Below are 15,322 nucleotides of genomic sequence, written 5' to 3'. Positions count from 1 at the left end.
TTATAATTATTATGATTTTCCACACTCCCCCCTAAGCAAAAATTTCTAGAAGTGTAGATTTTCATAGTTATCTTCAATTACATCAATTAATCCAACTTGCTTGCAGCAAATAATATTCTTAGAATGTTGAAGAGGTTTCATTAGAAAATCATCCCACATTTGATGAGTGGGAGCAAACTTTAAATCTATCTTCTTTGTTTCAATGCACGAAGAAAGTGATGCTTCAAATCCACATGACATATATTGTCGCTCATCTTCGGATTGTTGGCTAACTTGATGCAAGATTGATTATCACAAAACAAAGTCACTGTTGGAATAGTAAATAATTTAAATTCATTGAGCATAGCTTTAATCCATATGCCTTCTTTAGCCGCCAAAGCTACGACAACATATTCAGCTTCAGTGGATGACAATGCTACGGTAGTTTGTTTCTTCGACTTCCACAAAATTGCAGCGCCAACGAGTGCGTAAACATAGCCACTTGTTGACTTGCGATCATCCACAACTACCCCCCAATCAGAGTCCAACCAACCAATTAGTTGGCTAGAGGGAATTTTCCATCCTTGCACAAGTGTGGTTGACTCAGATTGTGTGGCCAAGTAAGTCAATGCATAATGTTGAGTATGCTTCAAGTATCATAGTAATCTTTTGAGCGCAATCCAATGCTTTGGTCCTAGATTAGCCATGAAACAAGAAAGAAAACCGGCGGCAAAGAAAATATCGGGACGTGTGCCAACTTACTAGATATCTTATACACCCAAGGATTTGTTTATAGGGTACATCCTTCATTTCAGAAATTTCTCGTTCATTTTTTGGGAGAATCATCATTTGAAAGTTTACATGGAGAGGTAAGAGGAGTACTAATATGCTTACTATGGAGCATATCAAATCTTTGGAGGATAGAATTAATATAATTTGATTGTGATAATGAGATAGTATGATTTGTTCTATTTTGATGCCTAGAAAATGTGTCATAGGTTCTAAACCGGTGATAGGAAAGACATATGCAAGTTCCTTCTTTGCAATAGTTAGATAAGATTTGGAATTAGAGATCAAGGGCAAATCATTAACATAGACACCTATGATAACAAAATTGGATTTGGGTTTTCTAACATATATATTTGGCTCATTGTTTAGGCGATGATATCCAACTTTTATAAGAAAAGAGTGTAGTTTGTGATACCATAAGCATGGAGATTGCTTAAGGCCGTAAATAGATTTACGAAGTCGACAAACATGTGTCAGATGACTTGGATCTTCAAAAAATTGTGGTTGATGTAAATAAAGTTCTTCATCTAAATCTCCATGAAGAAAAGTCGTTGTACATCCAAGTGATGTAACTCTAGATCATGTTGAGCGGCAAGAGCAACGAGCATTTGAAAACCACATATTTTTAGTGTTGGACAAAATGTATCTTGAAAATCAATACCTGGTACTTGAGAAAATCCTCGTGCAACAACAGGAGCCTTGAAGCGAATTGGATTACCATTACTATCTTGCTTTATGCGTAAGATCCATTTAGAACCAATTATTTGACGATCTTTTGGAGGCGCAACGAGGGCCCACGTACCATTTTTAAATAAAGCCTTCATTTCTTCTTCATAGCCTTTCTCCATTTGATAGAATCCGATCCGGAAAGTGCATCTTTGGCCGATAGATTGGTTTCATCACTAAGGATTGGAAGATCTTCTTCTTCTATATAAGCTTCATGGTCCAAGTCCACATAATGTGCTTCCATTTGATCAAGTTGTTCATAAATACTATTTAGAGATCTATACTTTGGAGGTGGAGAGGTTGGTGCAGAAGTTGATGATGAAGCTTGGAGTGAAGAATTAGGAGAGCGAGTGGAGAAGATAACATTATTTGTATTGTTAGAGGGAGTTAAACAATGTGTATTTAAAGGAGTATGAGGAAGAGAATCATCTAGAGATTGGAGTGAGGAAAGATTAGAAGAAGAATTAGTTGGTTGAGTAGGATTGGCCTTTGCCTTGTGATTAGATGGAGGAGCAACACAAATAGTGGAAGTAGAGGATGAGGCAATGTTGGCTCCTTCAATATGAGAGTTATTAATATTAGAGATGGTTGAGGAAAATGGTTGTAAGTGGGTAGGGGTAGGTAATAATGGAGGTAGATTAGAAGAAAGTGAAGAAGAAAGTGAAGAAGAAACCTTTGTAGCACGCCCATTTTCTTGGAATATCACATTTCGACTAAAGAATATTCTTCGCTTTTGTGGATTGTGAATTTGAAGACCTTTGTGAACACATTGTTTCTTCCTGTCTAATATTTGCAAGAATATCAATTAGAGTTTGACAATTTATAGAGTTTTGGGTGGTTCTAAAAGTGGACCACAAGTGAGGAAGAGCACCAAGAAGGAGAATCTTTTGTAATTTATCATGGATTTCTAATCCTGAAGTTAACACATCATCTAATTTCTTTTGCCATATTAATAGAAATTCACCAACCGGTTGTTCGTCATTCATTTTGTAATTAACAAGCACTTGAAGTGTATGTGCTTGTTGGGCATCATTTTTCGGTTCGTAGATAGTTTGTAAGTGCTTCCACATTTCTTGAGCCGTCTCCATTTTTCGAAATGTTTCTCCAGTGCCATCACTTATGTGCATTAGAATTCCCATTCTTGCGCACAAGTCTTTTTCTTCATATTCTTCAAGTTCTTCGCCTTTTTCAGGCTTTGTCGACAATCCTGGAATTATGTCCCATACTTTATTATATTTAAAAAGTAATTCTAATCTTGCCTTCCAAATTCGATAATTTGTGTCCGATAATTTCTCGATCGTGAATTTTCACATGTTGAGTTGTGACGACAACATAGATTGTGCCATTATTGTAGAGGGTTGTCTGGATCAGCGCACGGCAAACATAAAATTCTTTCGTTACTTGACGATCTTGGACACTATGAATATGATTATTTTTGTATGGGCATGAAAGTTAAATTATGATAAGGGCATATGTTTTGTGATTTAAGAAAGGCATAGACTATAGGTTATAGATCGTTTGGCTCTTATACCATGTAGGAAAAGAAAAGAAAGAGAGATAGAAAGAAAAGGGAGAGAGAGAGAGAGAAAGATATATTAATGTCTTCTAAGGCCGAAATTGGCCCATGAGACAAATGGTTTACAACAAAAAATGGGATATTTACCCATTCATCGAAAGTAAAAAATAAAAATAAAAATAGAGTTTTAAGCTAAATAGTTCTAGTAAAATAACAAACATGTTCTACAATGAAAATGATGTTATACTAGGCCTAATTTCATTTCCATCCAAGTCTCTCGAAGAGAAGCGAGAGGTCAAAGGGTTTCGATGTGGATGTGGCTCGTGGTCCCAATGTAAAAGGTACCCCAACCATAGCTTCTAGTCAACGTAGCTCACGTTCCCTTATCTTCTTAATCTTCTCTACTCCGTGTCGACTTGTTTTGAAGCCCAACATCGGAGGGCGTTTGGTTGTTCTTTGCATTTCGGCTTCCTCAAGAGAAAGGTCGAGCAGCGTAAGTGTATCCACATTCATCGTCTCCCCTTGTTCTTGAAAAATTACACTAGTTACAAGTTGATGAATAGTAAAAGGGTTATGGTTAACACTTTGTAATTTATTCTCCCTATGTTGTTTTAGCTCTAAGATATACCTACCTAGTCTCTCTACATCCGGGGTATCTAATAGTTTGGAGAGAGTGGGAGAGGGTCCTAATATGTCTTGGTATTCCACTCATATCTCGGCATAAGTTGGTAACTTGCATGTGAAGTGATACTCATCCTCTATCTCTATGTGGCACAACCTACATAGCCTTTCCTCTCTAGGGACTCTATTAGCCCGACCATTCTCAATCTCAAGTTAGTGAGATGATATCCTAAGTTGTCCAATGGCCACCCTTACTTAGTGCATTTGATAAGAATGTATCTAGATATCTTGGTCGTGTAATAAAACCTAACTGAGAGAAGTGCAGGAAGTGTTCCTTATAGTACAACATTTTAGATGGGAGTGGCTCTCGTGGGGTGATCCATTTATATCGAGTGTAAATTTGTCATATTTCTTGGCGTATCACTTTATTACGGTCTTCATGAGATATTAGAGTTTGATCAGTCCCATGGTTGTACTTAAGGGGGGGTAGGTTATTAACACAGAGAGAGAGAGAGAGAGAGAGAGAGAGAGAGATTGAGGGAAACAGAGAATCGTGTATTATATAATAATAATGCCCTAACTATTACATCATTGGCGATGGCTTTATAAAACCACCACCGATACGGTTACGGTTACGGTTTCCTTCTCATGAAGGAAAGCGTATTCCTAAGAGTAATAACTATTACTGTTTTTTATTTTTTATTTTTTTCTTATAATAATAATTATTTTCCACGGCTCTGTCTCTGATTTCTTCTTGGTGAGAAGTAGACAGGGTGTTTTTTTATCTTTCTCGTGGACAAGAAAGAACAAAGCTAATGAAAGATTTCTTGATTTATGCACATTCACATACATATATTGCCTTTCAATCAAAAACAAATCAGCAGGAGGAATAGCTTTTACTTGAAGGCCAAAGCTTCAATGGGCCTCTCTTTGTCAACAAGCCTTCTTACCATAAAAGGATTCTCGCATCTTTGTTTTAGCCAAGGAAAAGCTGCCTTTTTGGGTACGATTAACTGTGTTGATACTAATCTCAGAAACCCATGGCTTCTCGAATGATGATCTTGAAGAAGAAGCAAGCAATTGGATTAGAAGAAGAAGGGGAAGTAGAAGAAGAGTTTAAAATCATGCAAAGCTACTGTGGATTAAGTACTCCTCTAAGCTCGTTAATGGAAGGTCCAACCCCACAGAGATTTGAGAATGTGGGTGTTATGAGAAGAGGTCAAGGTAGGTGGGGATGGCTGAGATTGGGGCAATTCCTTGGATATCCTCATGGTAATAAGCCAACTTGTTTATTGACTTCTCCGAGAGGCTTATCAATAAGCTCGAGAGGGATATTATCGATCCGAGGCATAGCTCCCAACCGCTCTGATCTATGCCTCTTATTGGGTGTTCTCTCCTCATCCCATCCCTTTCATTCAAGATCATTTCCATGGTTAAGGACCCCATTATCTTCATTTACATACATTCAACGGACTCAATTATCAATTATAACATACATTCAATGGACTCAATTATCAATTATAACCATGATCTTGTATGCATGTTTAATGGACGTCCCTCATGCATTTTAAACTGACATTAGTTTCGTTTCAACTGGCACCCATTTCATGCTTATTAAGATCCTTTTGTACACTTATATTGTATATTGGTTCAATTACTAAGAAAAGCCCCACACATTGATTTGGTGTTACGAATCCCCCTCCCCTTGGGCGATCTCATCGGCACAATACATTATCCAACAATACATTTGTGCAACAGGCATTTCAAAGCTCGGTAATGTGCAAAATTTGTATGCCATGGGAAGAGTGAAGATGTTGTCATCAGAGTTCGAGATTGCGGCAGCAGCAACCATACACATGGCCAAAACCATACACAGCAGCAGCTACCCTGTTTCGGTTCGGCGAGGTTGCAATGAGTCATAACAAAACACGACTTGAGGAGGAGTGGGTCATCGATGAGGTGGCTTTCGGCGTGCCCGGCTTGTCGTCCGACCTTTTCATCCCACCAGTTGATATCATTTGCATTGATCCACGTGGTGACACGAGGTCCGATGCAACAAGCGATGGTAGACAGGCTCGTGGTGACAACAGGCCCTATTGTCCCTCGCATGTTAGGAGAAAACGCGGTGTTGGGCCCATCCCATCCATTGAGAGTTGTACACGTGGCGTTGAGCTCAATACATCAAGCCTTATTTACCCAAAGAATTGCTTAAGTAAAGAAATTTGTGTTTGAAGGGTATTCTGGTAAATAGGGCTTGTAGATTTGAGTGTATAATTACTTTATGGGAAAAGTACCAGGATACCCCTGGAAATTCGTCTATTTACCATAATGCCCTTGGAAGTTCCAAATTTACCAAACTACCCCTATGTCCAAAAAATTACACTCCATAAAGTAATTATACGCTTAAATCTACAAGCCCTATTTACCAAAGATGGAAGAAATGGACCCGAACTAGCCCTATTTACCAAAGATTTGAGTGTATAATTACTTTATAAAGTGTAATTTTTTGGACATAGGGATAGTTTGGTAAATTTGGAACTTCCAAGGGCATTCTAGTAAATAGACGAACATCCAAGGGTATCATGGTACTTTTCCCTTACTTTATAAAGTGTATTTTTTTTTACATAGGGGTAGTTTGGTAAATTTGGAACTTCCATGGACATTTTGGTAAATAGACGAACTTCCAGGGGTGTCCTGGTACTTTTCCCTTTAAATTATTAGATAGTCAAGGGGGATGGGAATCCTTTAAAAAATAGCATAATACAAAGTAAGCATGAAAGGCATTTTGACACTTTTCCGCTAATTTATAGCTCGGACAATAGAGGACAATATGGTACCTCAAATATAGATTCATTCATAGACCTTAGAAAAGCCGCCTCCTACAAAACCAATCAAAATTTGAAAATTGCTAATTTGCTAGGTAGTCTATATCTTTTACATGAACAATATGTTTGAATATGAGTAATATAGGTTTCATGAGGATCTAGTTTTGAGGAAACATATGGTTCAAACAAGTACAATCAAGCTTTTGAAATGACAAGTTTCATATATTTTTGGGAAAAGTACTAGGATACCCCTGGAAGTTTGTCTATTTACCAGAATGCCCCTAAAAGTTCCAAATTTACCAAACTACCCCTATGTCCAAAAAATTACACTTTATAAAGTAATTATACACTAAAATCTACAAGCCCTATTTACCAAAGATGGAAGAAATGGATCCAAACTAGCCCTATTTGCCAAAGATGGAAGAAATGGATCCAAACTAGCCCTATTTGCCAAAGATTTGAGTGTATAATTACTTTATAAAGTGTAATTTTTTGGACATAGGGGTAGTTTGGTAAATTTAGAACTTCCAGGGGCATTATGGTAAATAGACGAATTTCCAGGGGTATCCTGGTACTTTTCCCTATATTTTTTTATGCTATGAAACAAAACCGTAGCTTTGGTCATCATGAAGACTACTATGATCTCAACAATGTTGTAAATTTTAATACTTGCAAATGGAGCCCTAAAGAAGGATTAGAACAATCTTACGTGAAGATTTGTAAGCAAATGCCATTACAAGCATACCTTTCAAAGATAAAGAGGAACCCATCATTTGTACAATCTTGTAAAAAGACAACGTTGCACAAAAATAGTAAGAGTGCTAAGTTCTCGCTAGAAACATGATAGCAAATGAAAGAAACGAAAAAGAAAGACAAACGAAGTACGAACATATGTTTCTAGGTAGAAACAAATTGTGTGCCGATTTGAAACCGCATCAAATCTATTTACGAAAGTCATTATTGACATTGTGTTTTCAAGTCTACTTTTCTTTTTCTTTTTCTTTTGTTTCATGATAATATCTGAAATAATTTTTACCCGCCCTCACTCTCCCTTCAGAGCCCCTTCACATGCTCCTTTTTTAGTTATCAATTTTGTTTTCTTAACCTTTTATTGAGCTTTCTATTTTGTTTCTTGTGCATGGCGATGAAGGCCTAGATAAGGGGATCAAATCTTATGAAATTATTTTGAGGCTAAAGTTTTTGCATACACTTGCAAGTTGCATATAAGATATAAAAACCCTTGAAATATGAGCTCCTTGATGTCATAGTGAGTATGAGGCAATGCCCACACACACATTGCACAACTTCAATAAAGAGCAAATTGTTCTATGGAATCAAAATATTGGGTAGAAAGCTTGCAAATATGCCATTTCCCATTTGCTATTTTGAGCATATTATATGGACACCACCAGCAGAAACAATATGTCAATCTTAACATGGTATCTCATGTATGCTTTATACAAGTAGATCTCTTGCCCACTAGGCTTCATACCCTTGCACACCCAAAAGTTATTCTTTCTCACATGCAAAAATAAGCATTTCCATAATACATCATCAAATCACTTTTATGTTAAAGTTGTGTTTTCTCAAGAAAATCCATTTGCATATTTGCTCAACTGTATTCATGTCATTTTTCTTTCAATTTTGAAATCATTCCAAGATATTCTTATTACATCATGACTCAAACTCAGATTTGAGGAATAATCGTTCAAATGGTAAAATGATAAAAATAACATGTGTGATTATCTAGTCCAAATCACTAATATTAATTTGGAATTTTTGTGCTAGTTATGTTTTAAATAGTTAGAAGACAAATTATAGATAGATGATAACGTTTAACACCATAAAAAGTAAAATATACATTTCACATTATTTTCTCTGATATAATTTCTCTCATTCTCTCGGCTCTAGAAATCATAATAGTGAAAAAATGCCCAATAGCAAAGGTAGACATGAATCATCTCAAGGTATCTATTAATTTGTTATTTACACTTAGTGAACATTTAAATTTGAAAATTTTATTCGACATTTACTCTCAAGCATATGCTAATATCATGTTGTGCTAATGTTTTTTGGTATTTGAAATATATCTTTCAGAAGTGCTTCTATGAGGGTCTATATATTTTGATCTTCCATTTCGATATACTTTAGATGTACAACCCCTTCAATTACCTTTTAACGAGTATAATGAGAAGTCAACTTTTGTGTTGTCCATGACATAACAAAGAAATTGACCAACATCACTACATGGTCTTTGAGTAACATCTATATCCACATTTCTTTGCATGTTGCTTGTGTAGTGGCTTTTTAATCAACTTCAATTGTGCTTAAAGCAATTGTTGGTTGCTTCTTCGATATGCATTGCACTTTTACATTATTGAATGAGACACCATTCCAGTTCTCATTTTTCATGATGCTCATGAATGGATCATAGCATAAACATACATTTTGGAAAACACGACACATTTTCACCATCCAAAATAGCCCCATGGAGTATACACTACTTACCTCACTCCCACATGTGCTTGAATGCCTCTACATTTAAGAAGTCCGTTGGCATTGCAAGATGAAGTGTTTTGTCATTAGAAAGTGCCTATTAGAAGCATAGATATGATCCCCCCTTATCTCTGCACTAACTCCACTGGATATTCCCTCCTCAATTCAGTTCTGGTATGTAACAATCGGCAACGGTTCGGTTTGAACCGAATCGAACTGTGAAACCGTGGTTTAACGGTTTAACAGTTTCAACAGTTCAGCTCGGTTCGATTCAAGTTTAGGTTTTTTTTAAAGGTTTGGTTCGGTTTCGGTATTAGAAGCATAGATATGATCCCCCCTTATCTCTACACTACCTCCACTAGATATTCCCTCCTCAATTCTGTTCTAGTATGTAACAATCGGCAACGGTTCGGTTTGAACTAAACCGAACTGCGAAACCACGGTTTAACGGCTTAACAATTTCAACAATTCGGTTCGGTTCGGTTCAAGTTTGGTTTCAACAGTCAAAAACCGCGGTTTAACAGTTTTTTTTTTTTTTTTTAATTAAAAAAATTCTAAAAATATAAATAAAAAATTCTAAAAAATTCTAAAAATTGTTTTTAAACAATCTTTTCATTTTTACACCTTATTCTCACATTTTAGGAACATCTTAAAAATTCTAAAAATTCTAAATAATGAAATATTATAAATTTTAAAAAATAAATAATAATAAATAATAAATTTGACCTATGTTGAAAACCGAAACTAAACCACGAAACCGCAGTTTTTACGGTTTAATGGTTTCACGGTTCGGTTCGGTTTGGACCCTCTCAAACCGAACTAAACTGCTGCCGATTGTTATTGGTATGCGACAAAAGCAAAACCATGTATATACTTTCATGAGTAAGTAAGCATTCCTTTTATCCATGTTACCAATTGCCACAATATCTAGCAATCCATTGAAAACGAGCACAATGGAACAAAAGAAATCGACAAACTTATTGACACTATCAATTAGTGAGCAAAAAATGCGACAAAATACCGCAATAAAACCATGAATATCCTATAATGTACATGACAAGACACAACTCTCCAACCAATGGTCATTACCCGTCAAAGACTCATTAGCATCTAACAAACTTCTAGTTAAATTAACAAGAGCTTCAACTCTCCTACATGAGATTGTCAAGACTAGAAGCAAGGATGCTCAAAAGAAGCGTCAGAGGACAAAACGGGGACTTGGTTCTAACCTGTTAGAATTGGTCATGGAACTGTATAGAAATGGTCTGGGAACTGGACGACAGTGGTATAGCCAAATTTACTTACAATGTACAAGGAAAAGGGATCACCATGCAGCTCAACCTTAGGATTGAAGGGACAACATGGCAGTTCAATAGAGACACGCACAGAGATCTCCTTAGGTTATTTCTAATGGGAATGTACATTGTTAATTTCGCAATTTTACTGATGATCCTACCCTCTAACACCTTCAAGCTTCCTACCACACCCATCCTGAGCTGTATGGGAATTTTAGGTCGGGAAACTTGAAAAGCTCACAAAGAATTTGAAAATCTGCAGGTCACTCAAAAAATACAGTTTTTCAAGCTTACATATCAAAACTTCAAATTTGAAATTTCTCTCCATAATTCTTTTTGGCATAAGTTAATAACAGTCATAGAAAGAAAAGGGGAGAAACAATATCCGACATTTAGCAACTGACTTTGCTCATGTTATATAACAAATGAAATGTTTGATCCTGATCCGATTCGATATTCGGAAAGCAAAATATCAGGTGGCATCAATGCCAGTAATCTGAAAATAAATAAAATGTTCATATTTAACTACTCTTCTCTACTTGACACATGCAAACACCTTTTATTGTGCTCATTCATCTTGGTAAAGTCCACCATGCTTCTCAAAGCATCTGAAGAACTAGAACGATGAGATGGCCATTATTTTTTTCTTCTCTCAGCATACTTTTCTCATACTCCAAACATCAAAAAGATGATTTAGCTGCATATCAATGATAACATATTACACAGACAGCCTCTCGACCAAGTTCTGGGCAACAGCATCAATAAATTCTTCTGTATTGAGATATTTGTCCCGCGATAACCTGCAGCGAAGGCAACAATACACCTGGTTAAAAGTTGAGAATGGTCACAAATAAGTGTTTCTTCAAGCCTCAAGATATCTATATTTTAGTAGTATTATCAACAAAGTTTTCTAAACTCTGTTGTAGTTATTAAATTCCATTATACTCTCACTCACGCATCATAAGATTTATACAGAAAAAACAAGAGTTCCACTTTGTATAGTGGTAAAACAATAAATTTTAACATGAGAATTCAAAACACTCAGGAAATTTGAAGATTCAAGCTCCTGATATTGTTCAATTTTTTAAAGAGTTATGTGAGTATATTTTACATGAATTCAAATTTTAGATAGATCAAAATATTTTGCAGGCCAAATCTCTTACTTAGAACCATGAATTAGAAGTGCCAAATCCTTTGTCATTTTCCCATTTTCAACCGTCCCCACACATGCAGCTTCCAACTTATCACAAAATTCCTTCAATTCCGCATTTTCATCTAGCTTTGCTCTACAAAAACAACAGTTATTTATATTAATCCAGAATAAGTATAACCTTGCCTACAAGATTGCATATAAATGTATTATACTACCAATGAAGGATGTAACACTCTATACCTGTGAGCAAGACCACGAGTCCACGCAAATATGGAAGCAATGCTATTGGTGCTTGTTTCTCCACCTTTCTGGTGTACCCTATAATGTCGAGTCACAGTACCATGGGCAGCCTCTGCCTCAATTGTCTTTCCATCAGGTGCAACCTATATATCACGTTGAAGACCTCAAGATCATAAATTATACTTAAGAACAAGATTTATAAATGAGGCGCAATATAATAAGGAACCTCGTGAACTTCCTAAATATCAATGGTTGGGCGAATATATAGGTTATAAAACCCTAACGATATAGAAATTTGAGCTACTCCTCTACAATCTCACAAATTTCAGTTAACATTTGGTGAATATTACTTGTGAATTGTTATTAAGTTGGGCAAAAATCTTATTAATTAAATCTTTGGAAAATTGATATTTGGAGATATATAACCCTATTCTTTTCCTGATGATGACTTAGCACAGAAAAGAAACTTACAAGAACAGACGTCATCAAACCAAGTGATCCAAAACCTATTTGTCAGAAAGAAGAATGTCAGCTAAGTTCTAAACCAATCCACAACACTAATTTACACAGTAGGTGTATTCACCTTGAGCAAGGAAATCACTCTGAACATCACCATCATAATTTTTGCAAGCCCACACATATCCACCTTCACTTTTCAATGCATAGGCAACCATGTCATCGATAAGTCTGTGCTCATACCTGTCACATAACGAGTTATAAAAATACTGCCCAAGGTAGGATGGTTGCTTGTTAGATGTTGAAAACCAAGCTACACAATCTCACCATATACCAGCTTCCTCATATTTGGATTTCCAGCTTGCCTCATACACCTCCTGGAAAATATCTTTGAATCTGCAAAACAAGCGCAGAATATGTTAAAAAAATAATGAACTTTCTAAATTTAGAGCACAATCCCCAGTTGCAGCAACTTTCTAATATAGATCTCAAGGATCTCTAACTATTTGCAACCTTTAACCCAAAATACAGAACCATCTTCTTGATACGAATTTCCAAAATTCAAGAATACAGAATATACAGATAACAATCCAACCTTCCATCATATTTTTTCATGATGGTATTTTTTGTGCTCAAATAGAGAGGCCATTTTTTTTCCAAAGCCATAGCCATAGATGCCTCCGCAAAACTTCTAATCGACTGCAAATTTTAGCATAAGTCAGCAATAAATATCACAAAAAATGAGCAATAGAAGTAATACCAACCACATTACCTCGTCTGTATTATACATGCTCAGTGCTACTCCACCAGCCCCTTCAAAATCATATACTTCAAATTCTTCAGTCTTACCTTCGTTTGCAGGCACTGTGATAGATATATATTAAAAAGTTAGCATGCGAAAAATCCATATATTCAGAGAAGAAACAAGAGTGTGGAAGCTCCTATACCAAAAACTAGCTTCAATTTTCCAGGCCCTTTGATGACCGTATCTGTTGCCTTGTATTGATCACCAAAAGCATGCCTTCCTATGCAAATAGGCTTTGTCCATCCTGTACACAATCAAAAGTTATAAACAATATTCAAACTATATCACTAGTTGAAAAAAACATCAATATCTACCTGGGACAAGCTTTGGAACATTTTTGCAGATTATCGGCTCACGAAATACAGTGCCTAAAATAGAAGTAAATTAGTCAATGAGATTATGAAATAGAATTTGCGTGATAGTATGTCCCAGTTGATTGGATTATAAGAAATAAAGATAACCATTCAAGATGTTACGAATTGTGCCATTTGGGCTTTTCCACATGAACTTCAAACCAAATTCCTTCACTCGTGCTTCATCTGTAGTAAGCAACATGAGAATTTGTAGATCATCATTCTAATTCTAGTTAATCATGAAGATAATGCAATTACAACACACCAGGGGTAATAGTGGCACATTTGATGGCAACATTGTACCTGCTCAATAGAAGGAAATAGCATTAAATGTAAAATTTTCCAATAAGAAATGAAAAATGCAAAGCTCATATTACAACCTGGAATAATATTTTAAATGTCAAACGAAAAGAAACTATGAAAGCTTGCTACTAGCATGATTCATAATCAGTTGTAGGTATAAACTACAAGGAATACGATCTTTAATAGGTATTTGTGGTTATGTTGGCCAGTCATCAGAAAGTCTTAAACCTGAACATTCTAGGGTTGTCTAAAAATATGATTCTAGGCAAGGTTTGTTTCACATCTAGAAATCATATAATGACACACATTGCTAAAAACAAATTAATCATGAGATAAAATGAAATCAGCGAAAGCTTTTTAAAGCATCAACTGTGGCATTCAAGCATAGAAGAGAAGAGAAGATTGTAACTTCCAAAGACAAAAAATTGTCAATTCTCGAATAGAACTCGCGGCTTATACAGATAGTGAAATTACTTTAGTGTAGCCAATGCTGACTCTGTCGTCACATGATCATCAGTGGAGTCCCTATGTTCAAGGCCTAGATCAAAGTATTTAATGTCCAGATCCAGAAATGGCAGGATGAGCTGCACAAACGGATCAGGGTTCATGGTTCACATTCCATAAATTGAAAGAAGTTATACATTTACATCAGGAAAGTGAGGGTTGAAAAATCAAATACCTTATCCTTAATCATTGTCCAGATAACCCTTGTCATTTCATCACCTAGACAATCAGAATTTAAAATAAATATCGACTGGCAATGAAAGGAATCATTCACCTTACTGTTCATTTTAGGCTCGATCAGAACATCCTAGATGCATTCATAGCAGTTCAATTGACATTTACAATATCCTCCTTGATACACCATTTCTTGAAATATACAAAGTGCACTAATGCAAAGCTTATGAGAAGCTATGCATACTGAGGTATGCAACATATATACTTAGATGAGACAACTTCAACATGCCCTTACTAAACTTAAACTGGCATTTAAATGCTGTTCTCTTCAGTAGTTTGGATCCTTCTTCTAAGCTATAGAAGCGTCCAAAGCTCAAACGAAAGGAGCATTATTTTTTCATGTAATTTCATTCAACCAAAAATCTCTGGAAAAACAAATTAATAAAGTAATGCAGGCCAGGGTCTAAAACAAAATCTACTGTTTTTAAAAGAGATATGGGCAAATGTGATGCAAACATAGTCTGTTAACAGAAGGACAAACACAAAACCAAAGAAACGGGACGGCTAATCAGAGACCATAGAGGCATAGTAGAAATGGTCCAGCTTTTAAGATTCAGAAGAATATTCCATAGGTCTCGGGCAGGTCGGTCGGGGAAGCAAGGACAGATCTTTGGCAAAAAAAAGCACGGATCTAGCAAAGACAAAAGGGAGGGAGATTACCGTCCATCTCCACGACAGGATTGTGGACTTTGATCTTCTTGTACGACGCCATGGCTGCTGCTGCTGCTGCTGCTGCTGCTGCTCTCTCTGTGTATGGATGTTGTAAGGGAGCGAGCCAAGCCTTCTATCTATGTATTCTACTTCTTTCTCTCTTTCTCTGTCTCTTTCTCTCTCTCTCTCTCTGATAACAACGACACGCACGCAGAAAGCCAGAAAGCCAAAACAAAAATAAAAATCTGCCAAAAATATCTCCTTCAATTCAATTCATCAGAATTTAAAGATCTTCCCAACCAATACACAGTGACACACATTTATGTACATACATATTTTCTCTTCTTTTGGATGCTTCCTCACTCTCTCTCACACA

At 36.1% G+C, this 15,322-nt stretch overlaps 1 protein-coding gene and 1 pseudogene across 1 annotated transcript; one reads left to right on the top strand and one right to left on the bottom strand.

Moving 5' to 3' along the window:
• The first annotated feature begins 4,628 nt into the window (after positions 1-4,628).
• On the top strand, positions 4,629-5,863 carry LOC147853060 (uncharacterized; annotated as a pseudogene).
• Positions 5,864-10,542: 4,679 nt separating this feature from the next.
• On the bottom strand, positions 10,543-15,086 carry LOC147853059 (isocitrate dehydrogenase [NADP]). The gene is made up of 15 exons (XM_087333052.1): positions 14,956-15,086; positions 14,237-14,280; positions 14,032-14,141; positions 13,520-13,557; positions 13,363-13,440; positions 13,216-13,269; positions 13,044-13,145; positions 12,869-12,960; positions 12,692-12,795; positions 12,424-12,492; positions 12,224-12,339; positions 12,112-12,146; positions 11,641-11,783; positions 11,411-11,533; positions 10,543-11,047 (listed from the first exon to the last, which is right to left on the bottom strand). The coding sequence occupies exons 1-15, from the start codon at positions 15,005-15,007 to the stop codon at positions 10,966-10,968; spliced, it is 1,242 nt and encodes a 413-aa protein (XP_087189178.1). The 5' UTR covers positions 15,008-15,086; the 3' UTR covers positions 10,543-10,965.
• Between the last annotated feature and the right edge of the window lie 236 nt (positions 15,087-15,322).

Source organism: Azolla caroliniana, unplaced genomic scaffold, assembly GCF_043228905.1.
Source record: "Azolla caroliniana isolate FFs.n. ecotype wild unplaced genomic scaffold, voAzoCaro1.0.p SCAF_17, whole genome shotgun sequence".
NCBI lineage: Eukaryota > Viridiplantae > Streptophyta > Polypodiopsida > Salviniales > Salviniaceae > Azolla > Azolla caroliniana.
This window is presented reverse-complemented; position numbering and strand designations above follow the sequence as displayed.

Coding starts and splice junctions, on each gene's coding strand:
- LOC147853059 (XM_087333052.1), bottom strand. CDS start 15,007: ATGGCGTCGTACAAGAAGATCAAAGTCCACAATCCTGTCGTGGAGATG. Junction 12,796..12,868: donor GCATGTATAATACAGACGAG/GTAATGTGGTTG, acceptor TAAAATTTGCAG/TCGATTAGAAGTTTTGCGGA. Junction 12,340..12,423: donor TATGAGGAAGCTGGTATATG/GTGAGATTGTGT, acceptor GTTATGTGACAG/GTATGAGCACAGACTTATCG.